This window comes from Trachurus trachurus (genome assembly GCF_905171665.1).
Source record: "Trachurus trachurus genome assembly, chromosome: 24".
NCBI lineage: Eukaryota > Metazoa > Chordata > Actinopteri > Carangiformes > Carangidae > Trachurus > Trachurus trachurus.
In genome coordinates, this window is record NC_139910.1 from 5,859,203 (window position 1) to 5,882,963 (window position 23,761).

A 23,761-nucleotide genomic window follows, 5' to 3' on the forward strand; every position below is an offset into this window, starting at 1 on the left:
AGAGCGTTTTGGAGTTGATGGATTGTGTATTTGATGAGTTTGATGAGGGAAACCAAGAAATCACATGAGCCTCCGTAGCGTAGCTCTGAGCAGCTCACGGCTCTGCTCCACCGTTCTAAAAATAGCTTGCACCGACAATTAAAGGTAACAAACCTACTGCTAAGACTATAGGGATTATGGCAATGGGCCAATTTGCCAAAATGTTGAACGATCCCTTTAACAAATGTACAAACGGCAAATAAACTTTATCTTATTTTATCTTATAAAAAGCAGATCAATCATAATGACACAAGATTGTAGATCACACATACATTTTTTAGGGATAAAATCATGTTGGAGATTCGTCCACCCGATAGAGTAAACAGGACTAAAGATTAATAACCTGTTTTATAATTGATAGTATTGAATTTATTTGTTTTTTTTCCCCTCTGTCAGTCGATGAACTAAAGGTAAACATGAGCAAAAGATCAATAATTCATGTGTTTGCTGAGCGTTTATCTTCTTCTGTTTCTGTTCATTAACAACAAACACAGAGATGTAAAACGTGTGAGTGTGAAGCCGATAAATAAAAAGAGAATAATTTAATTCCTCTAACAACAAGCTGCGCTGATGTTCATGTTTTAAATCTGCAGCATCACATTCATTAGTTATTTTCTTCATCTCTGAAGAGCAGGTGGACGCTGATCTTCTCTCTCCTGCTGCTTTCTAATAACACCACATTTAAATCCAGAAGTGTCTCAGACTTCCAGATGTTTCTCTGCATCCTGGGATTTCGTTTCATTCCTGCAGCTCAGACTTCAGTCGCATTAAAGAAGAAACGATCTATTAACCGACTGAACTTTGATCTGGTTCTGCAAGAGATGAGCAGCCGTTCACCTTCTCTCTCTGAAAACTCTCTGCAGGAATATGTTTTATTTTTTTCTTACTCTGGTTTCCACTGGTAACGTTTGATGTTTTTTTTTTTTTTTCCTCCCACAGGTCATTAAAGTGGGAGAAGCCGTGGAGCTGCTGCTTTTTCAGGCTAACGAGCTTTTCCTCGCTGGGAGTTTGAGTTTTGGGAAACGGCACGAGCTGTTTAATAAAGCATCAAACTGGCTCAGAGTGAGACGCTGCTGCTGCTGCTGCTGCTGCTGCTGCTGCTGCTGCTGCTGCTGCCGAGGTTTTATGGTTTGTTAATAACATAACAACATAAAACTCTTACGCTTAAAATAAAATGCTGCCTTCAAGACGAAAAAAGAGCTCTGAGTTGTGAAAAATGAAACGAAACGGCACCAAACTCGGAAATTACAGGTCGGATACTCGGGAATCAGTGACAACAATGAAACATGGCGGCCGTCATCGTTAACGGTAACAATGGGAACTGTAACAACAGTTATTTGTCAATGTTCTTTCATCGGAAATTGCTGCAGGTTTAAAAATAAATCCGACCTCATGTTGTGTCCATCATGCTTACACACTGACTTTGAAACTTTTGTCCATCATTAAGGTTTATCTGTGACGATAAAGGTTTAATGAGGTTTTGAAAAAAAAAAACGTGTGATCGACTTCATAACTTGTACTGGATTTAATCGTACAAAAGTGTATAAGGTATTGGGGATACATCTTGGTGAAATTTGCCAAACTGTAGCACCTACGGTTCATTTGTTAGGATTTTTTTTCAAGTTTTTACATTTAGAGGGTTATTGTGCCCCAACATGAGGAATATTGATATTTGCAGAGGACTGGACCTCTGTGTAAAGGTTGGTGATATTCCATGTAGGATTCCACTTTACTCCAGTCCAAAATATGACAATACTCGCACTACTGTCTTTTGCACTTTACTACTGCTGCTATTGCGCCTTCTACTTATTTTTTACTACTAGTTTAGCTTAGTTTTTTTATTCATATTTATTCTAGATTGGTATTTTAGATTCGCAGATTGTTTTATTGTTTTATAAATGTTTACTGTCTGTTTGTTTATTTACTGTCTGCACCAAGGGTCTGAGAGAAACACAATTTCGATTCTCTTATGTCCCGTACATATTGTGGAATTGACAATAAAGCTGACTTTGACTTTGATTTCCTAGGAGGAGGACGAAGAAGAAGAAGACGACGAAGAAGAAGTTTTCGATTTTGAAGAAGGAGAAGGAGAAGGAGAATAGGAAGAAGAATAGGAAGAAGGAGAAGGAGAAGGAGGTTTCTCACCGGCCGCCCTTCTTGCTGGTCTCCTTCTCGTACTCCTCCTGCAGCAGCGACAGCTTGTTGGGCAGATATTCCTTACAGATCCGCATGGCGTCGCTCCACATGTCGGCGCCCTGGCAACAAACACACAGAAGAAGAAGATGAAGATTGATGGATGGTCACCGGGTCAGAGGAGAAACGTTTCCCTGATGCGGCGGCTCGGTCCGGTCACCTTGTAGTACTTGACGGCGAGCTCCGGCCGCTGCGCTCGCAGCAGGAACGCTTCGGCCTTCTGGAAGTCTTTCTGCTCGAAGCAGAACTGGGCCTGACCGACCAGAACCTCAGACACGCTGTCGGGGTCGTGGCCCTCCGCCACGCGCTGAGCGTTGGCCCAGTCCTTGTTGTGGACGTGCCTGGAAACACACACACACACACACACACACACACACACACACACACACACACACACACACACACACACACACACACACACACACACACACACACACACACACACACACACACACACACACACACACACACATAAGAGACAAAACCTGAAACTACTACTTTAGGATGAGTTTAAATCCTGAGTGGAGACATGAACTCTCTGGATCCGTTGAAGCAGCTGCAGATGAACAGATGACAGGAAGTGGTTCAGGCTGCAGCTCCACTCTGTGCTGAGCAGGAACATGGGACTAAATAAAAGTGACTTGACTGTGATTTTATGGTTTTTATTTAGTTTGTCTCGTTTCTTCAGAATGTGCATTATTTTTATTTCATTGACAGAACTGTATTTATGTCTTCAGCCCGGTTTAGATTTGATAATTTTGTCTTTCACGATGGTCACCATTAGGGATAGGTACCTTTCACATTTTAATCAATATGGTACAGACACTCTCTATCTGTTTTCGGTTCTTTTTGTGTGCATGTGTGGTAATTAAAGTTATTAAAAATGCTGAATTTTGAATATTTATTTCTCAACAACATCTCAGCTCCTCAGCTTTTAAGAGTATTTATGTTTTAGGGATGGGTAAGTGATTTTCAAATAATCGAATAGTCGTTTAATTACGAGAGACTTCATCCTGGTTTAGATGAGCTCTCATTACATAACGAGGACTTAATTGAACGGTACAGCTGTGATGAGAAGCGGTAGCTACCGTTGGCTATATTTTGTAACTATCTGTACAGAAAACATAGCCAGCGGTGTCGTGGCTGTGGAGCAAATGCAGGATTTCCTTTTTGTTATGAGACAAGCCGCCCGGGCGCTCAGCTCCACCTCCTGAACAGCGCTATGTAAAGAAGACGAGGATGTTTATATCTGACTCACTGCGCCACCGGCCCCATCTAGTGGCCAAACAAAGAACTGGAATTTGCGATAGTGCTACTTTACATGAAAGTGTAAAAAAAGGAAATAACACATGAAAATCAACCTGAATTTATTTGTGAAGTCTGATCCTCCTTTAGTGTCTAACGCATATTTACATTGTTGTGTTTGTTGTGTATTTGTTGTGAACTGACTAATATTTACTTCAGAGTTGTCAGAACGTTGTGACTGTGTTGTGATGAAAACTCACATCAACACGGCCTCTTTGGGTTTTCCTGCTTTGATGAACTCGACCTCGGCCTCAGAAAACTTCCCCTGGTGAGATCAAAGAGCGGCACAGTTTGAAATTAACACTGCGTGTGTGTGTAGTTGTGTGTGTGTGTGTAGTTGTGTGTATCGGTTGTATGTGTGTGTGTGTGTGTGTGTGTGTGTGTGTGTGTGTGTGTCACCTCGTCCTCCAGGTACATGGCGTGTTTGAGGTGAATCTCGGGGATCTTCTCTTTGCAGGAGAGTCGAGCCAAGTCGAAGGCAAAGTCGAAGGAGCTGGAGAGAAGAGGAAGAGTTAGAGAGTTAAAATACAGATGTGTTTGACTTTACACACGTCCAGATGTGAGCAGATGTTGTGATGACGTCGTGCAGCAGCTCACAGGTTCTTCGTGGCCGACTCGATGGCGTAGTCCATCAGACTGAACTTGTTGAGCAGCTTCACGGCCGCCTCCCCCCCCAGGCTGCGAGCCCACAGGTAGGCCACCTGCTTCTGGGCGCCGGCGCCGCCGTGACTCTTCGCCACCTGTCACACACACACACACACACACACACACACACACACACACACACACACACACACACACACACACAGTTAACTACAGGAGTAGACATGTACACGGTATATAATAGGTATCACTGTACTGTAGTAGTCGGTGTGTCTCCTTTTCCACACATCATCGATCATTTACGAGTATAAGAACATTAAAGGATAATTCCGGGCAAATTCAACTTGGGGCTGTATTTTCCTAACATTTTAGGTCTAAAAGAAGGAATCTGAAGGTTTTCAGTTTAATTGCTCCTGTTTTGCGGTAGTTGTGTCTGTCCCCACATCGCCAAGGCAGCGATGAATGGGAGTGGATTAAGTTCTGCTGCTTAGGCTGTTTACATCCCTCAAAGCCACAGACAGCGTCAGATGGCGACTCAAACATGCACCCAGAAGTTTATTTACTTATTCCTGTGTTTATGACACAAACGGGAGCTTCTGACTGCACGTGAACACACCGAGCGTCAACTTTGGTATCGCACGAGACTTTGAATTAGATCTAGTTTTACAAACATGTCGGCTTGCTTGCTTCTCGGTGCATGTTTGAGTCGCCATCTGACGCTGTCTGTAGAAAAACAATTGCGTCTTTGAGGGATGTAAACAGCCTAAGCAGCAGAACTTCAATCCGCTCCCATTCATCGTTGCCGTGGCGATGCAGGGACAGACACAACTACCGCAAAACAGGAGCAATTAAACTGAAAATCTTCAGATTCCTTCTTTTAGACCTAAAATGTTAGGAAAATAGAGCCCCGAGTTGAATTTGCCCGGAATTGTCCTTTAATAGTAACCAGGACTAAAGATTAATAAACTGTTTCTAAATTGATAATAGTAATTTTATTTGTTTATTTTCTTCCTCTAAGTCGAGGAACAAAAAGCAAAAGATGAATAATTAATGTTTGCTGAGCTGAGCTGTTCACAAACACAGAGATGTAAACGTGAGAATGTGAAGTCGCTTCAGCATCAATAAATATTCTATTTAAAAAGAGAATTATTTAATTCTTCTAACCAAAGGGGAAAAAAGATGCTACAACACAACGCACTGCGCTTATGTTTTTAGTATAAGAACAGGAATAGATGAGCTATAATGAACTAGAACGCAGCTGACGTTTTACTGATTAGATTAAACCTGTGTCCTTAACAAACAGATTATTAACACTTAGAACTGAACTTATAGCTACATTATACTGTGTAATAAATATAAACATAAACCATAAATAAAAGTTTATATTCACCCTTTAACACACGGGTGTGTGTCTAGTATTGTTTTTTGCTGCTGTATTTAACTGTCTGTGATCAGTTTCTTCTCATTATTACATGTATCATTATTGTTTTGCATAATTCATTCACGTATTTATTTTTCCTTCTTTTCCTATATTCACTGTATAATCACTAACTTTTTTTCTACTTATTTTTCGTTATCATCTTATCATTTAATTATTCCTTTATTTTATTATCTTTACTTGTAACAAATTTGGTTTTTGAATATGCTCTTCATGGGTGAGGTTTTCATATAATCCCTTTTGGGTTTCATACCTCCCCTTTGCACATCCCAATCATAATGATTGTTCATACTATTTCAAATGATATGTGAAAAATTAATAATAAAAAAAAAAGGGACAATAAAGTAAATCTTATCTTATCTTAAAATATTTACAGGATCATTAAAAAATACTGATCAGCCACCACATGAAAACAGGTAACAGGTCTAAATACTGAGGCTGATGATGTAAAAAGACTAAAATTAGTTTGTTAGTGTGTTTTTAAGTCGCTGCAGCACATTTCCTCTTAATTTGGTGACACAAATTATTTTTAATGATCTGTCTCATCGTCTGTTTTAGATGTTTAAAGTCTAAACTTTGGACTGATTAAAGCAGAGAGACCAGGTTCAACGCGACCTGCCGCTGTGTCTCTATAACCTCACTTTGATTTATGTGTTTTTAAGTTGTATTTTATTTGTAATAATAAGTCTGGAACAACTGCAGCACCTGAGCTACACAGTTACATAACCGACTGTTACATAACCGACACGTCATCATCATCATCAGTGGTGTTATTTACTGTTTCAAACATCTGAAACTCTCTACGTGTCAGAAGAAACAGCGTTAACAAACAGTAAAGGTGAGAAAGTGTGTGTGTCTGCACCCTGTACGACTCCTCCCACATGTCGTTGACTCGGTACATGTGGACGGCAGCTTTCCAGTCCTCGGCCTCCATGAAGTGATACTCGGCCTCCGAGAACCTGGACTCAGCCTCCAGCTCCTGCAGACGCACCAAACACACGACATCAACAACACATCAACATCACATCAACATCCTGATGAAGCACCTGAACGCACCGTGTCCTCAACCTCTTCGACACACCGGACCCGCTGCATATTATTTAGCAACCACGAGGACCGATTGCAAAAAAACATTGCACGTTAGTGAGTTTTACACATCTTCCTTTGCCATATTTCACGATAAATTATTCCCACTTAAAGGGATAGTTCAATATTTTGGCAAATTGGACCATTGCCATAATCCCTATAGTCCTAGCAGTAGGTTTGTTACCTTTAATTGTCGGTGCAAGCTATTTTTTAGATTGGTGGAGCAGAGCCGTGAGCTGCTCAGAGCTACGCTACGGGATTTCTTGGTTTCCCTCATCAAACTCATCAAATACACAATCCAACAACTCCACAACGCTCTGGTGGACAAGTTGTGACCTGCACATTCACCACGCTATGAGATAATAACACAACGTTACCAGACAGAGTTGTTTTAAAGGCAAATGCAGAGACTGTTTACTGAAAAACTGCTAAAACAACTCTGTCTTATTAGTCTTAACGATGCCACAGCAAAGCTAAAGGCGGTCCAACAAAATATTGGAGTGTGTGACTTTTTTTCGGACGGGCAGTGTAAATATTTAACTGGAATACTGAGTCTAGCTGCTAGAAAAGCAATTACAAAGAAATGGCTTAAGCCAGACCTCCCATCGATACACGAATGACATCATTTACGATGTGTTTGTAACGGAAATAATCACTTTTTCAATGAGGCTTCAGCAATCTAAATTCAAATGGAAAAGGTATATTTCACTGAAACACCCTCGTTTTGTTTACGTTTTTTTTATCTTTATATACAGTATATATTAAGAAGAGCTTGATTAATTATTTATTTCATTTAATTTTTATAACAGAAAACACCCCATGTTCATGTGTTATTTTATAAAATGCTTTGTAAAAGGAAAAAAAGTGGCTTCCTCTTTCTCATTAAAGCAATTGGGATTTGGGGAAAAAACGCCTAATAACAATGACGGCTCCAGTCACTGTTTAACTAAAATAGATAAATGTCTGTAAAGGTCACTCAAGAAAATGATATTTCATCGTTGTAAGCTACACCAAGGACCACTAGGGGTCCGAGTACCGGGCTGTAAAGTAAAGAAGAATAAGAAACTCCATGTGCTGCGGCCGGAGAGAATGATCTGACCTGGACGCGACTAAAAGGGTTGTGAAATCATCCGTGTTATGTCGTCCAGTTGCGTTTGATTCGTTTCACCTCATCGGCTTCAAAGACGTCAGCGTTCAGAGCGAAGATCCTGAGAGTTTGGGACGTTTTCCAATTATTGTCGGAGCGTAAGAAGCTCTGCAGCTCGCACAGAGATAATTGGTACAAAAACCGCAAAACTGTGAACACACTCATTTGTCTGCTGTTACGTAAGAAACTAAACTCAAGATGGAGAGAAAGAGAAAGAGAGAGAGAGAGGAGTCTTGATTCAGCGGCGCCTGAACGAGGCTGATGAAGATGAAGATGAAGATGCCGAGTCCTGACAACGGCCCCTCGGCTGCTTCGCCACTGATCTCAGATCTGTTCTTTGATTCGTCGACTGGTAATTAAACTGAAATATGCAAATGAGCCTCAACTTTATGAACAGAACATTTTTTACATTTCTTGTTATTTCTAATGAAGTCTTGTTCCGGGTCGTTAAATCACCGCCACAGAAACACAAAGTGGAAATTTCACACAACTTAGTGTGACAACAGTTTTACGACACGGTGCATCACGTTTCCATGGACACGGCCTAGCAGCGTGGATGGTGTTAGCGGTACAGACAGTGGCGATGTATCTAATGCAGCTGAAGACAGTTTGTTTTGGCTTTTGAAGCAGCTTTTTTATGAAAAAACTAATTTATGCAAATTGCACTGCCAGATAATTCCACCGTAACTGCATTTAGTTTTTAACTTTCTGCAGATTATGACACATTAATTAAGTGGTAAAGAAAATATATTTTCAACTTCAACATTGTTTTTTTTTCTTTTTTAGCTTTAAAGGGATAGTTCAACATTTTGGCAAATTGGCCCATTGCCATAATCCCTATAGTCATAGCAGTAGGTTCGTTACCTTTAATTGTCGGTGCAAGCTATTTTTAGAACGGCGGAGCAGAGCCGCGAGCTGCTCAGAGCTACGCTACGGAGGCTCATGGGATTTCTTGGTTTCCCTCATCAAACTCATCAAATACACAATCCAACAACTCCACAACACTCTGGTTGACAAGTTGTGACCTGCACATTCACCACACTATGAGATAATAACACAACGTTACCAGACAGAGTTGTTTTAGAGGCAAATACAGGGACTGCTTGATGAAAAACTGTCCCTGAAGGCAACGCGCATCAGCGGTTTTGCATGAATTTACCTCTAAAACAACTAATGACTATAGGGATTATGTCAATGGGCCAAATTGCCAAAATGTTGAACTATCCCTTTAAATGAGACTCATGTCTGTGAGTCTGAAACACCTGCAGCCGTTGTTGTGTTATAACGTGACAGACTGGACGCTGCGGTGACTCGGTATCGGACAGGCTGGAGCGAAATAGAAGAGTTTCTTTTTCGCAGCTGTTGAGTTGAAGTTTGATGCTGAACTGAACCAACTCTGTATCAGCGACATGACGGACTTGAAAAATGATGAACCGATTAAAACAAACTGTTCCCGTCAACCACGACTGCAGCTTCCTCATCAACTGAACAATTATGAGGGTGGGACAGATGTTTCCTTGGTTACTGATGGGTTAGAGAAAACAAACCAAACCAGAACAAAATGAAACGACACCAACACAACGTCTGACAGAGCAAAATCAATCAGACTTCTGTAAAAGCCTCTAACGTAGCGCTGAGTTGTTGGTGTTTTAACCTCGGTGATGACCTCATCACAGCGCGACTCACCTTGGCCAGGTGGAGGTGAGTCTCCGTCAGCAGGTCGGGGTGATGTTTGGCCACCAGGCGGATGACATCATCGAACATCCGGTTCTTCTTGTACATGGTGATGGCGAGGTCGGGCTGCTTCACTGTGGCAAACAGCCTGGAAAACACACACACACACACACACACACACACACACACACACACACACACACACACACACACACACACACACACACACACACACACACACACACACACACACACACACACACACACACACACACACACACACACACACACACACAGAGGAAAGACTGAATAACTGTTTGCATTGAAGCTCCTTCAAAATAAAGGTAGATGTTTAAATTAAAGTTCCTTCAAAATAAAGGTAGATGTTTGGGTTAAAGCTCCTTCAAAATAAAGGTAGATGTTTGTATTAAAGCTCTTTCAAAATAAAGGTAGATGTTTGGGTTAAAGCTCCTTCAAAATAAAGGTAGATGTTTGGGTTAAAGCTCCTTCAAAATAAATGTAGATGTTTGTGTTAAAGCTCCTTCAAAATAAAGGTAGATGTTTATGTTAAAGCTCCTTCAAAATAAAGGTAGATGTTTGTGTTAAAGCTCCTTCAAAATAAAGGTAGATGTTTGTGTTAAAGCTCCTTCAAAATAAAGGTAGATGTTTGTGTTAAAGCTCCTTCAAAATAAAGGTAGATGTTTGTATTAAAGCTCTTTCAAAATAAAGGTAGATGTTTGCATTAAAGCTCCTTCAAAATAAAGGTGGATGTTTGTGTTAAAGCTCCTTCAAAATAAAGGTGGATGTTTGTATTAAAGCTCCATACAGTATAAAGGTAGATGTTTGTATTAAAGCTCCATACAGTATAAAGGTAGATGTTTGTGTTAAAGCTCCATACAGTATAAAGGTAGATGTTTGTATTAAAGCTCCATACAGTATAAAGGTAGATGTTTGTGTTAAAGCTCCATACAGTATAAAGGTAGATGTTTGTATTAAAGCTCCATACAGTATAAAGGTAGATGTTTGTATTAAAGCTCCATACAGTATAAAGCTAGATGTTTGTATTAAAGCTCCTTCAAAATAAAGGTAGATGTTCATGTGTAGTGTGATTATAAAGCAGCTCTAGGTTCTATATTAATACTGTGAAAGTATCAAAGCCTCAGTCCACAGAGAAATGCACACAGCCTGTATTCAGAAACTGAGCCTTAAAACCAGCCGTCAGGACTTCCTGTCACTTTGTGATGTCACAACAAAGCCCCGCCCCCTCACCACCTGGACCCACCATCATCCAACAACTTGCAGGATTTGTTTTATTCTGAAATCTGCTCCATTTCTTTATTGGATCACCCAGAAAACAGTCAGCCAATCAGAGGAGCGGCCCAGATGCATCCTCTCTCCTTCTCTCCTGATTGGCTGACACCGACCTGTTGTTGTTACCAGAGCTCCGGAGAGAAACTGAAGAGAGGAGGTGAGGTGGTTTTTATATCCTCTAATGGATCAACACTTCACATAAAAACACAGAAAGAGGAGAAAAACATGGAGCTGCTGTGAGATGTTTCGAGTGTCAAACACATAAGTGCCGACTAATGCACCGTCTCACATTCAGCCTAGAAACAGTGGAAAAGTCAGACAGCCGCGTGAAAGCGAAGGCTGTAATTACCACCTGTCAACAGTCAGATACTCTTTTCATTATTCCTGCTGCTGTGACTTGAGGTCAGAGACGACTTCTATCTGCAGTCGTGTTTGTCTGCCTCGCCTCGCTGCGTCTCAGCGCCCCCGGCTGCTACTGAAGAAGAAGAAGAAGAGGAAGAAAAAGAAACAAACGTCTATAAATACCGCCATCTGCATTTACCTCTCGGCCTCTTTGAACTTGCCGTCTGCCTCCAGCTCCTGAGCTCTGCTGATGTACAGAGCCATGACCTCCTCCTCGGTCATACACTCCACCGCCAGCTGCACACAAAACACAAAACACAACACAACACACGGTTTTATTGTTGTATTGTTGTTTTATAATTTAAGGGGAGACACTACAGGTGAATAGGGTAAAAATGTTTAAATAACAGATATCACCATGAAACTTCCCAAGTTTATCACTTACATTAAGACAAATATTTTTTTATATTACAAGTTTTGTCAAATTTTATGTTTAAATATGTAAATGAGGCAATTATTAATGAAATATGCGCTAATTTGCATATATTTCCAGAACCGAAATCTGAAAAATGGATAAAGCTACTTTCAAAGTTCTTGTTCTATTCTGTTGACATATTAGAGTCAGAAGTTTTTACAGAGGAGGATTTTGGATATCTCTCTTTATCACTTTGTAAATGAGAAAATACAGTCACCAGCCCTAAAAAAAAATCAAATTTCGCCATGTTTTTAGGAATAAAATGTTGTATAAATCAGGCTTTGAATATATATATCAACAGTCCCCTCTGTAAAAACCTTCAGAATATAGAAAGGAATAAAACTGGAAGGTTTGGTGTCTGTAAGTGCTGCCGAAGTGGAGATTTCTAACTCAGAGTCGAAGGAAAAACTAATTTTGAGAAAACAGCCTTTAAAGACTTGGACTGTAAAATACCATAGATTGTTAATGTAAATCGTACTTTTATGATTTGGTTGCAGATATGGATGAAATTACAATTTTTGGAGCCTACATCAGGAGAGAGAGCTTTACTATGACACCTGACATGACATGGGTCAGACAACAGGCACAGCACAGTATGTCACAGTACAGTAGCTGTTAACTTTTAGTGAATTTAGGAGAAATCTACTGACAAAAGAGAAAAAATGAAGTAAAATAACCACCTTAATGTGGATTTTCTACCATTTCTTTTGACTTTTCTGAAAGAATTACAGGTTGAAGAAGAAAAATAGCCCAAAATCTCAAAATTGATCAGTGCATGAAAAAACAGTGTTTTTGCCTGTTAGTGTGTCGCCTTAAGTTTCTCAAACTAAAGCTAATGTTTGTCTGTTTGTGTCCACGCCGACCTTATGAGCCTCCTCCCAGTGTCCGGCTGCGGTGAACATGTCTATGGCGTCTTTAATGTGACCTCCTTTCACAAACAGCTGCTCTGCCACCTGCAGGACACAGAGCAAAACACCCAGAATGCATCAGGACACATCGAATAGGAAACATGAAAATCACAAACTCATGTTCTAGATTAGACTTTTTTTTTTTTTAATAATACTGAACCGAACCCGATACATCCAATAATACACCATCACATCCAGGGCTAAACATGTACAAAACACTTTAGAGAAGAGATAAACAGACTTTAAAACTCGTTCTTTACACCCGGACTGCAAAAAACTACGGCATGGGAACTCTTTGTGCAGTTTATACATTATGCATATTTAATTTGGCACAGTTTCCTCTATTTATTCTTATTTTAGTATCGTATCTCAAAACATATTGATGTATATAATCTATATGGATGCATATAGTGTGTATATTTTTTCTTCTCTGTTTTATTTTTGCTCTACCGTGCCCTTATATCATATCATATTTGATTTGATTTGTATTTGTCTCAAACAAGCACAAGCGCAAGCATAAAAACAAACAGTATATTATGTAAAAAGAAAAAAGAAAGAAGAAATGGCACAAATGCAAGTTCGAGAAGGGGCTGAAGGAAGCAAAGCTTATCAAGTTCAGCCCCCTCCCCCCCTTACATTGTCAGAATCTCATTCATAATCGATAAATCTATACATTTTAGCAGATTAAAACATATAACCTTAATATGAAATAGAGCCCTGATTATAAACATACTAACTAACTAATTGATGATATCATATCATATCATATAGTCTACTGGATACTTGAATTTCCTTTGGATCAATAAAGTATCTAAGTCTAAGTTAGCAAGTGCAATAAAGTGTGCAATACATTCAATAACTGTGCAATATAACTGAATTAATAAGAATAAGAATTATTTTATTATTCCCCAATGGGAAATTAATTTGTCATGTATTTGCAATATTGTTTTGACAATGCTCTTATCATCTTTTATATGTTTTGTCATCTTCTATCTTGTCTTGTTTACATGGTTATATGATTAGACTAGAATTTCTTTGCAACATAAATTGTTCCAGTGACAGTAAAAGTCTCTTTAACCTCGACAACAACAGCTGCGTTTGCCAACAGCAACATAAAGAGTTGTGGTTGGTGTGCAACTGTTCACAGAGGGAAGGTTAAATGGATATTATTTGCAGCAGCAGCAGAGTTTAGGATCAGTTCAGCCTGACGTCAGGGAGACAAATGAACGAGCCGCTCCTCGTCGTCATCGTCGCTGCTTTTCGTCCTGATTAAAAAACTGTTTAGTCACTGTTTCTCTGCTGAAGAACACACAGGTGGTGCAGCAGCAGCAGAGCTTCCTCCATTGTTTTAGGTTTTTTTTCTCCACCGAATTTCACTTTTCCTGCTGCATCTTCTTGGCGCGTTGGAGAGCAAAGAGCTTGTTATCTTAATTACTTTCTGTGAATATGCCCATAGAGCAAACAGACTGAAATAGCCTGCTATTTTCAGAGGCCGTTTGGCTCAGCCGCTATCATCTCTCCTCCCTTTGTACCCAAACCAGATTCCTCTCGTTCTTTCTTTCTCTTCCCCATCTCAACAGCCCTGTGTTTTATATTTTTTCTATTTTTTTAGGCATTTAGGCAACTATTTAAACTATTGTTACCAGCAGCCAACGTGTCGTTACTGCCAAAACACCCCTGAGCAAACGGCCCACGCTGCTCCGCTGAGACGGCACTGAAGCTCTGACTCTCAGGGAGTTGTGTGTCTGTGTGTGTGTGTGTGTGTGTGTGTGTGTAGTGTACTGTATATATCCCTAGGAGAGATGTGCAGAAATCGATCGCCAGTGGCAAAATGTCACCGGCGTCTACTTCCTCCCTCTGGCTGTCGTCAGGATTCACGGAGTAAAACCGAACCTCAACACACGACTAAACCACCAGTCTAAACCAGCATTTAGTTCAGTTAACACAACAACACACTAGTGGTTGTAACGTTATGAGTCGTTCAGAGTCTCCACCTCCACCTGAGGAAACATTTCTGACTGTGACAGAAAAATAAAGAGCTGAAAGATGCCAACATGCTAATGACGATACGCCAACATTTTTTCTTTTCGTGTCTTGCCTCACTCCCGAGTCCATGACCAGCAGATAGACACCATCCTTTCGACTGTGCGTGCAGTAACGAGGGAGATAGAGCCGTATCGCCCGTAATTAGCTTAGCTCAAACGCTGGAAGTGTATAGGTAGTGTTAGCCTGCCTCCACCTAAAGTCATCAGAGAAACTCTTCAGCAACTCTAAACGGACCGATCTTCGTCTCAGAGCTGACAAAACTCTCCGGTAAGGCATCTTGAGCGGTCAAATGCCGCTAACGGGACGAGATCGGTCAAAACGGAGGGTTCAAGCAAAGACGGTTTATTTTGGTTCAAGCTAGCTACATCGAGGGTAGGTTAGCTTCCTATTTCAAAGTAAAAGCACAAACTCTATCGTCATGGTTTTCTGTATGTAAAGGGCAACGGGTGTTTTATTTTGTGAAAGTAACCCGAAGTGCGTTGGTCACAACGGCTAGCTTGAGTAGCGCCAAATTCGTCCCAACAAAATTGTAAACAGCTGGTATTTAGACAAATTAACGACACACTGCTGATCTAAACGGCTACTTTCTCACCTAAACATGTTTGAAATGTGGATAAAGTGATATATTTACAGAGTTTAGAGCTAAAATGAAATCAGCTTCTGACTGCTGGTTTCGGCTCAGGTAGGAGGCAGGCTAACACTACCCATACACTTCCAGTGTTTGAGCTAAGCTAATTACGGGCGATACGGCTCTATCTCCCTCGTTACTGCACGCACAGTCGAAAGGATGGTGTCTATCTGCTGGTCATGGACTCGGGAGTGAGGCAAGACACGAAAAAAAAAATGTTGGCGTATCACTTTAACCCTTCTCTATGTGCTCATCATCAGGAAACATCTTCTATATTATGATACAAATACTGAGAGACCTTCTACTCTCATCGCACATCCTCCACAAACTAGACAAACAACAGCTCCTTCAACTATTGGTCAATTAGCAAATCGTGAATGCGCCTCCCTGTGCACCCGGCGCTCCTCTCTCACCTCGTACTCCTGCAGCGAGGCGTAGTGCTGAGCGATCTTCACGTAGTATTTCCCCGCTGCTGGATCCTCCTGCAGCTCCAGGATGTGGACGGCCTTCTTCCACTGACGAGCAGCGATGGCCGCCTCGATGGCCTTCAGAGAGCAGCTGACAGGAAACACACACAAACACACCGATAAAGTAACCTTTAACCTTTAACTTTAACACACAGGTTTCATTTTTGCTTCTGCACCAGTCTGTAGTGCAGCCGTCAACACACTTTTTTCATCATAGTTTCCTCTTAGTTGTTGTTGTCTGTAATGGCATAAGTGTATGTAGCAGGTATATGCATTTATGTGCATGTTGAATATAATAAGTATGTACATGAATTTATACCTAAATTAGAAACACAATTAATATAATTAGTTAAAACATAGTAAAAACCTGTTACATAATGATATAGTAACCAGGATGGGGGGGGAAAGGGGGGGAAAGGCAGTATTGTAATTAGGGGGTGGGATTAAATAAATTCATACTTCTTCCCACTCCTTTTGAATATGTATATACGTTTTTTGTGGTTAGATGACCACTTTTATTTATTTAGTTAGTTTATTATTGTTATTTTTGGAGTTTGTTTCTCTATTTCTTAATTTCTGATCTTGAATGCAGCATCTTGTGAAGACATGTCCCACTCTGACAGTGACCAGGTAAAACTCACCGCCATCGGCAGTTTGATCACACACACACACAAGTGGGAAAATTCAAACACTTGAACAGTGTCAGTGACAATAACTATGGGATGAGTTGTAGACTTTCTACTTCTGTGGCCTGTTGGATGTACAGTAGAGCAGCTTCAGGAGAAAACCATCCTCCATTCACAGGATGCACAGTCAGTTTATTTAATACATTAATCAAACTGTAGTGCTGATGTGAGTGTGTGTCTACACCTGTATCGTATCGTTGCCATGAGTTTTATATGTGGTAACAAGCAAGAAGCCGACTCCAGCACATTATAACTTTAGATTTTTGTAACCAATCAGCTGAAGTCTCCGTACCTGACAAACATTTTATTTTGATGAAGTCATAAAAACGGCGTCTTCCCACTAAAAAAAATGTGTGTGTTTCATCTCTGAAGTGTAGATGACTGTACATGTTGTGTGCGAAACTCTGGTTCAGGTTGAAGTTACAGAAACTTTTGTTTAGTTTCTGGGATTTTTTTTTTTTTTTTTTTTTTTGAAAAAGTGGATAAAAATAAAAATAAAATAAAAATCTGGCTGGGACTTTATTTTGGTATTTTTGGGCGTCACTGTCACCACAGTGGAAAAGCCTCCTCTCATCTCGCTCATGGTGCTGGTGCTGGTTTAAAGCATCGTTGTTCATCTCTGTTGGATTGTCTTTGTTGTGTGTGTGTGTGTGTGTGTGTGTGTGTGTGTGTGTGTGTGTGTGTGTGTGTGTGTGTGTGTGTGTGTGTGTGTGTGTGTGTGTGTGTGTGTGTGTGTGTGTGTGTGTGATCTTTCCTCCTCTCCATCTGTCCGTGTCTTTGTCTCTCTCTCACCCTGCTTCAATGAAGTGGTTGATGGCGGCGTCCATCTGTTTCTGCTGGACCAGGTAGTCGCCCCAGGCCTCCTCCAGCTTCACCACCTCGGCGGGGAAGGTGAGTCGAGCCAGCTCCACCGCTACGGCAAGCAGGAGGGACAAAACTTCAGCTCCACATACGGTTTATTCATTTACTCTGCTCTTCTCTACTGCTCCACCACACATCCAGCTGCTGTTTAGAGCTGAGATATCTAAGATTATGATCAACACATACCGGTAAAATCTAAAAAAAAAACACTGGGTTCTTCACTGTTTTTCTAGAAGCTGCTGAAACAAAACCAGTTTATTCCAGTCACACAAACACTGATAATTTACTCCAGTGTCAGTAAATGTTTGATAAAACCTACAGCAATTAGATGTTCATGAAATAACCGAGTCTTTAAGAAATAAAACCAAACATTTACAACTTAGTTTTTTGTGGATTTACATCTGGAACAAACGACCTTGGCCAAACTTATAGTGTACTGTACGGAAGAACATTAGAGCCAACAACGGAGATTTATTTTTTAAGATCATAAAAAAATCAGCATTTCTGAGATAAAAACTCTGAATTTCTGAGTTTTTTATCTCAGAAATGCAGATTTTGTTTTTTTAGAAATTATGAGGTTTTTATCTTAGAAATTCACTTTTTTTTTTTTTGAAATTTTGAGTTTTTATCTCAGAAATTCAGATTTTTTTATTTATTTTTAATTATGAGTTTTTCTCTCAGAAATTCTGATTTTTTTTTTAGAAATGAGTTTTTATCTCAGAAATTCTGATTATTTTTATTTTTTTTTTTTAGAAATGAGTTTTTATCTCAGAAATTCAGATATTAATTTTTTTTTTTTGGAAATTTTGAGTTTTTATCTCAAAAATTCAGATTTTTTTTTTTTTTTTTAATAGAAATTCTGAGTTTTTCTCTCAGAAATTTTGAGTTTTTATCTCTGAATCTTAAAAAAAAAAAACCTCCGTTGCTGGTCCTAATGCTCTTCCGTAGTATTGACAGATGCACTTCAGATCTTGGTGTTTTCATGAACATATAGTATATAACAGTCTAATAGAAGTCTAAAATAAAGACAGGAGCTGTACCTTTCCTGAAGGCGCCTCCTTTGCAGTAGCACTCCAGCGCTCTCTGGTTGTTCCTGATCTTCTCGTACAGATCTCCGGCCTGGACACAAACAGACAGACAGACGGGATGAATCTGTTCGTCACCGTGACTCAGTGGAACAGAACAACGGAGCTGAGTCTCTAACTCTCACTCCGTCAGCCCGCGGCCTGTTGTTGTCAGGACAGGAGTTTATCTCTGTCGACGTTCTGCCTTCGACTTCACAGCCTGGTTACAACACGTCATTAATAATGAATGAACAGACTCCACTGTGACTGATGCTCAGGACTTTCTGTTGGTTGCTGTTGTGAACTCTTTAACACAGTTTGTGGAGTTTCCTGTTCCAGCTGTGATCTGTATTTACACTCCTGGATGGATGATTCTGGTCTGGATTAAACCAACACAGTGTAAATGCAACACATTCCTGTTAAAACACGTCACTAATACCGGTGGGGGGAGACAATCGATACAGAATAGTATGGGGATATTTTGCATGGCGATATTGTATCGATCTGAAGAGACTAAGAACAGATGTTAAAGGGATACTTCACCCAAAATCAATAATTCACCAATCATCTACTCACCGTCATGCATCAAGGAAGAGTTTGGAGAACTTTCTGAGTCATCAAAACGCTTTAGGAGTTCCAGGGGGGGTCGGGCAGCTGGCAACGGGTTTTCATATAATGGCGTCGGATAGAGTTCACTTTTGAATCGTCCAAAACACACACTATGAAACATCCAGATACCTCCATACTGCTCGTCTGTACTGACCCAAGTGTCCTGAAGCCGCCACATGAAAAAGTTGTTCAGAAAGAATTCATGTGATCTCTGTTTTTATCCTTGTTGTAGCAGCAGCTCCCAGTGGCTCTGCTGATGTTGTGCACGAGATTTGCTGCGAGATGTTCTTCCATGTTTACATCAAACATCCAACGACCAACGCAGCAAATCTCTTCAGGACACTTGGGTCAGTACAGACGAGCAGTATGGAGGTATCTGGATGTTTCATAGTGTGTGTTTTGGACAATTCAAAAGTGAACTCTATCCACCACCATTATATGAAAACCCGTTGCCAGCCGGACCCCCCCTGGAACTCCTAAAGCATTTTGATGACTCTGAAAGTTCTCCAAACCCTTCCTTGGCATGACAGTGAATAGAAAATTGGATTTGGAAGAAAATTTGGGTGAAGTATCCCTTTAATAACGTTTTCATTTGGAGACATCATTTGTAGTTCAATCCCGAATCTGGCGGCCCTTTGCTGCGTGTCGTTCCCCCTCTCTCTGCCTCCCTGTTTCCTGTCTCTGTCAAGTATCTTATCAATTACAATTAGAGGCAAAAAGCCTAAATATATACTTTAAAAAAAGAAAAGGAAAAGATAATAAACCTCAATAAATCGCAGTATATTGTAATATTTCTAATATCGTATCCCAGGGCCTGTGGCGATCCCCCATCTTCTATTTCCATTAGGAGGTTTTTTTCTAACTTTTCAACAACAACAAACTGCAGAAGAGAAAATGCAGGATCAGTTTTTTTTTTTTTTTTTTAATCTCCTGTAAGTGAAACTCACACTTCACCAGGATCCTCATCATCAGCCTTCAAACACCTCGGCTGATAACAACCTCAGGGCAACAACTACCGTTCATCCCTGAGGTTTCTGAGCCTCGCTCTCGTTCTCACCTGTTACAGCAACACAGATGGCTCCAAGAGAGAGAAATAAATAAAAAAACAGGAGCGAACTGACAAACAGCTTCAGAAAAAGACAGAGCAACAACCGACAGATGGAGGGAGACAGAAAACGCTGCTCCGCTGACATCTGTGAGGAGTCGGAACAACTCGTCACCGGTGGAAACGACCTCTTTATTATTAAAACTTGCAGCGACTCGGCGAAACATGTGGAAGAAACATCACACATCCACTAATTCACAGACCTGGGGGGAGCTCTGATATGTTTTTTTATTTCACCCAAGGTCAAGAGTTAAACAATTAAACCAAAATATGTCTCAAAATAGTCTATTTTTTGGGGAAATTTGATAAAATAACATATTATACGATGCATTGTTGAAAATACTTGGTTATAAGATCCCGATGTCAGCTACAAAAGCCGTTATGAGGAAATGGGGGAAGGAGGACAGGACGCCCCGACTCGGGATCAACTGTAGAGGAAATCTACATGACGCATCGCACAAGACCTCAGGAAGCTCAGCTCCAAGAGAAGTGGATGAGATGGAAAATATTTAAGACCAAACCAGAGTTATTATAGTTAACTAAAATTAAAACTAGCAGTGAAAACATTTTATAGTAAACTAAAGAGAATTTTTCCAAAAAACAAATGAACAACTTAAAATGAAAAGTTCAGTCACATAACAATAACATCAGCTTTAGTTTTCTTAGAGATGATTAAAGTTGCCACAGCTCAAGAGTGAATAGTACGTGATGAGGACTGATGGGAACATTATGGGATGCAAACAGGGCTGTAAACTAACTTTCTGGCTCACCTGCCAAGAGGGCCAATAGATGAAAAAATCTACCGGCCCAGCCAAGTACATTTTTTACCGGCCAAATAATAAATTGCCTCTTTTTGTTACACATACATCCGTTTCAATACTTTTTATTGCAATAACAGTATTTTATAGCAATGCATGCTTAGAAAAGAAGCCAAGTTTTTATTTAAAATACATTTTAATCTTATTAATTGAATAATCAAAACATTGCAAATTGGGAAACTTTAACATTGCAAAACTTTAACAAAGGAAACGCTCATTCATTACTCAGTCACACCAGGTAGGCTATGTGTCGCCACACTCCTGCGCTCCAACCACACTCAAGGCGCCAAACTTTTAAAGACTGGTGACGGGGAAACGATTTTCTACAGTGTGGTCAACAACAACACGGGACAATCGGGACAAACATTTCCGCGCCCCGTGGCCAGGGGAATATTTTAGTCGCATTTGGCGAGTGGCGACCGCTAGTTTACAGCCCTGGATGTAACTAAAAGGGAAAAATCTCTGAGGTCTGACAGAGACTTTCTACTAAAACCTGAAAGACTAAAACAAAGACTAAATAAAAACTAATCACTTCCTCAAAAATAAAAACTTTTTTTTTTTTTTTAATTCAGATTTTTTTTGTTAGAAATTATGAGGTATGAGATTTATTATTTTTTTAGAAATGACTTTTTATCTCAGAAATTCCGTTTTTTTTTTTTTTTTTTTAATTCAGGTCTCTTTTTTTTTTAAATTATGAGGTTTTATCTCAGAAATTCAGAGGTTTTTTGTAGAAATTTGTTTTTATCTCAGAAATTCATTTTTTTTTGTTATGAAATTAGTTTTTATCTCAGAAATTCAATTTTTTTTTTCAAGTAAAAAAAGCAAACAAAAAAACTAAAATTTGAAAACTATAATAACCTCTGGACCGAACAGCTACAAAGTGTAAGACTTGATTGAGTAAAAGAAAACGGGAACCGCTCAGACGGAAACGTGACAAACCTGCAGCAACTCCACTCACCCTCTCGTAAAACTCTCCCTTGATGAGACTGGAGGCGATGCGGCCGACCATGTCGCTGTTGCTGGCCGTCTCGGGCCGGCCGATGGCGAGGCGCGCGGCCTTGGCGGGCAGCCCGGCCTTCAGGTAGAGGTTGATGGCGCCCTGGAAGTCTCCGTCGTTCTCCTTCACCTCGCCGGCCTTCTCGTCCTGACCCGTCTCCGTCAGCCACTGGTAGTAGCTGCGCCGCAGACTCTCCAGCTCCGGGTGGCCCTGAGGTCGACGGCAGAAAAACACTTTACACTCATCAATCCACAGAATTAATCACAACAGGTTCAATAATCAGCTGATCATTAGTTTCATTTATTGTTATTAAAAAGTAAAGATTTGTTGCTTTGGGTCAAAGTAATCACGCTCTGGGAAACCGTGAGCGGTATTTGATTGATAATTGTTTTTAATCAACAAATTGACTAATGAACAGATTCATTCATAATTAAAATAACTGTTAATTTTCTATCGCCTAAATCAAATCAGGTCAAGTTGATGCAGATTTTGCCACTTGAAGTTGAGTTGACAAAAGAAAAACTCTGGATAATGAACTGATCAGGAGTTAAACTCAGACACATGAAGCTGGTTCAGGTTTGATCTCAGGTCTATAATATTATAATATTATATGAAGAGTTCATTTGCAAAAGCAGATAAGTGCCATTTTGAAAAGAAGTGAGCTTTTGAATTATTCTTTACATAGTGTTGTTTTCAATAAAGCTTTACTTTTTTGAGTTACATCTGTTTTTGTACATCTCATCTCCTTGGTCAAAGCCACTCAACTTTGGTTTGACTGATATCACCTGGTGTAAATAATAATTAAAAATTTTATCTGCTTTTGCAAATGAACTCTTCATATATTTTATTATTATATTCTACATCAGGTTGGTTTAAAGTCAGTCCATCGTCACCTTGGCTTCAGCCACAGCGATGCAGTCGTCCCACATGTGCAGCTCCTGGTACATCTCTATGGCCTCGTCGATGGCGTTCTGCACAGACACAGAGAAACATCAATCAATAACTGATAAATATGATCAAATAATCAGCAATAAAAACCTGGACTCTGTGATATTGATCATTTATCTGCTCTGGTGGATTTAAAGATAAAGGTAGAGGTGATTAAAAATGATAAGATAATTAAATGTTTTTGTTAATGTGCTGCCTCTTCTCCCAGTGTCGGACCGATCACGATCATTCATTGAGTTTTTACTGATCAATGTGCAGAGAACGTTTCAGGATCAAGTTGTTTACATAATATGTATCTGTAAAATAATTTACAGATAAAAACAATATCTGAATTTCAAATCATTGTTTTTTAAAACCACAGTAGCTCAGTAACTCATCCTGCTTTGTGTTCGGTTTGTTTTAAAAAGTCTGAACTGAAACCTCTGACGGTGAATCCTGTATAATTCTATATAAATATATAAATAAAGTACATAAAGTCTGTTTTTATCCCAGTTTTTGGACACAGTGGCTCACCTGCTCCATGTAGTGCATCTCAGCCAGTTTGAAGTTCTTATCCAACATGGCCACTCGGGCCTGGACCTGGTAGAACGCCATCCCATCTCCTCCCTGAACACACGGATCAACACACAAACTACATGTTAAATCACGGAGCAACAAAATGAAGATTATCGGAAAAATCTGATCGTTTCCTGACACATGAGGAGCAAAATGTGTTTTTAGTAAAGAAACTCAGAGGAGATTGAAGGGATAGTTCAACATTTTGGCAAACTGGCCCATTGCCATAATCCCTATAGTCATAGCAGTAGGTTCGTTACCTTTAATTGTCGGTGCAAGCTATTTTTAGAGCAGAGCCGTGAGCTGCTCAGAGCTACGCTACGGAGGCTCATGGGATTTCTTGGTTTCCCTCATCAAACTCATCAAATACACAATCCAACAACTCCACAACGCTCTGGTGGACAAGTTGTGACCTGCACATTCACCACACTATGAGATAATAACACAACGTTACCA

The 23,761-nt window shown here is 40.0% G+C and overlaps 1 protein-coding gene across 1 annotated transcript in view; it reads right to left on the reverse strand.

Moving 5' to 3' along the window:
* ift172 (intraflagellar transport 172) overlaps positions 1–23,761 on the reverse strand; it is a 61,955-nt gene that overhangs the window by 10,454 nt on the left and 27,740 nt on the right. The window contains exons 20-34 of the mRNA XM_084000268.1: positions 23,264–23,356; positions 22,696–22,773; positions 21,764–22,012; positions 18,250–18,328; positions 17,141–17,261; positions 15,609–15,753; positions 12,477–12,566; positions 11,338–11,435; positions 9,498–9,633; positions 6,441–6,557; positions 4,135–4,277; positions 3,937–4,030; positions 3,738–3,802; positions 2,393–2,573; positions 2,185–2,294 (exon numbers count right to left, since the gene is read on the reverse strand). Of these exons, the coding sequence (XP_083856394.1) occupies positions 2,185–2,294; positions 2,393–2,573; positions 3,738–3,802; positions 3,937–4,030; positions 4,135–4,277; positions 6,441–6,557; positions 9,498–9,633; positions 11,338–11,435; positions 12,477–12,566; positions 15,609–15,753; positions 17,141–17,261; positions 18,250–18,328; positions 21,764–22,012; positions 22,696–22,773; positions 23,264–23,356 (1,799 nt within the window). The remainder of the gene's footprint in view (positions 1–2,184; positions 2,295–2,392; positions 2,574–3,737; positions 3,803–3,936; positions 4,031–4,134; positions 4,278–6,440; positions 6,558–9,497; positions 9,634–11,337; positions 11,436–12,476; positions 12,567–15,608; positions 15,754–17,140; positions 17,262–18,249; positions 18,329–21,763; positions 22,013–22,695; positions 22,774–23,263; positions 23,357–23,761) is intronic.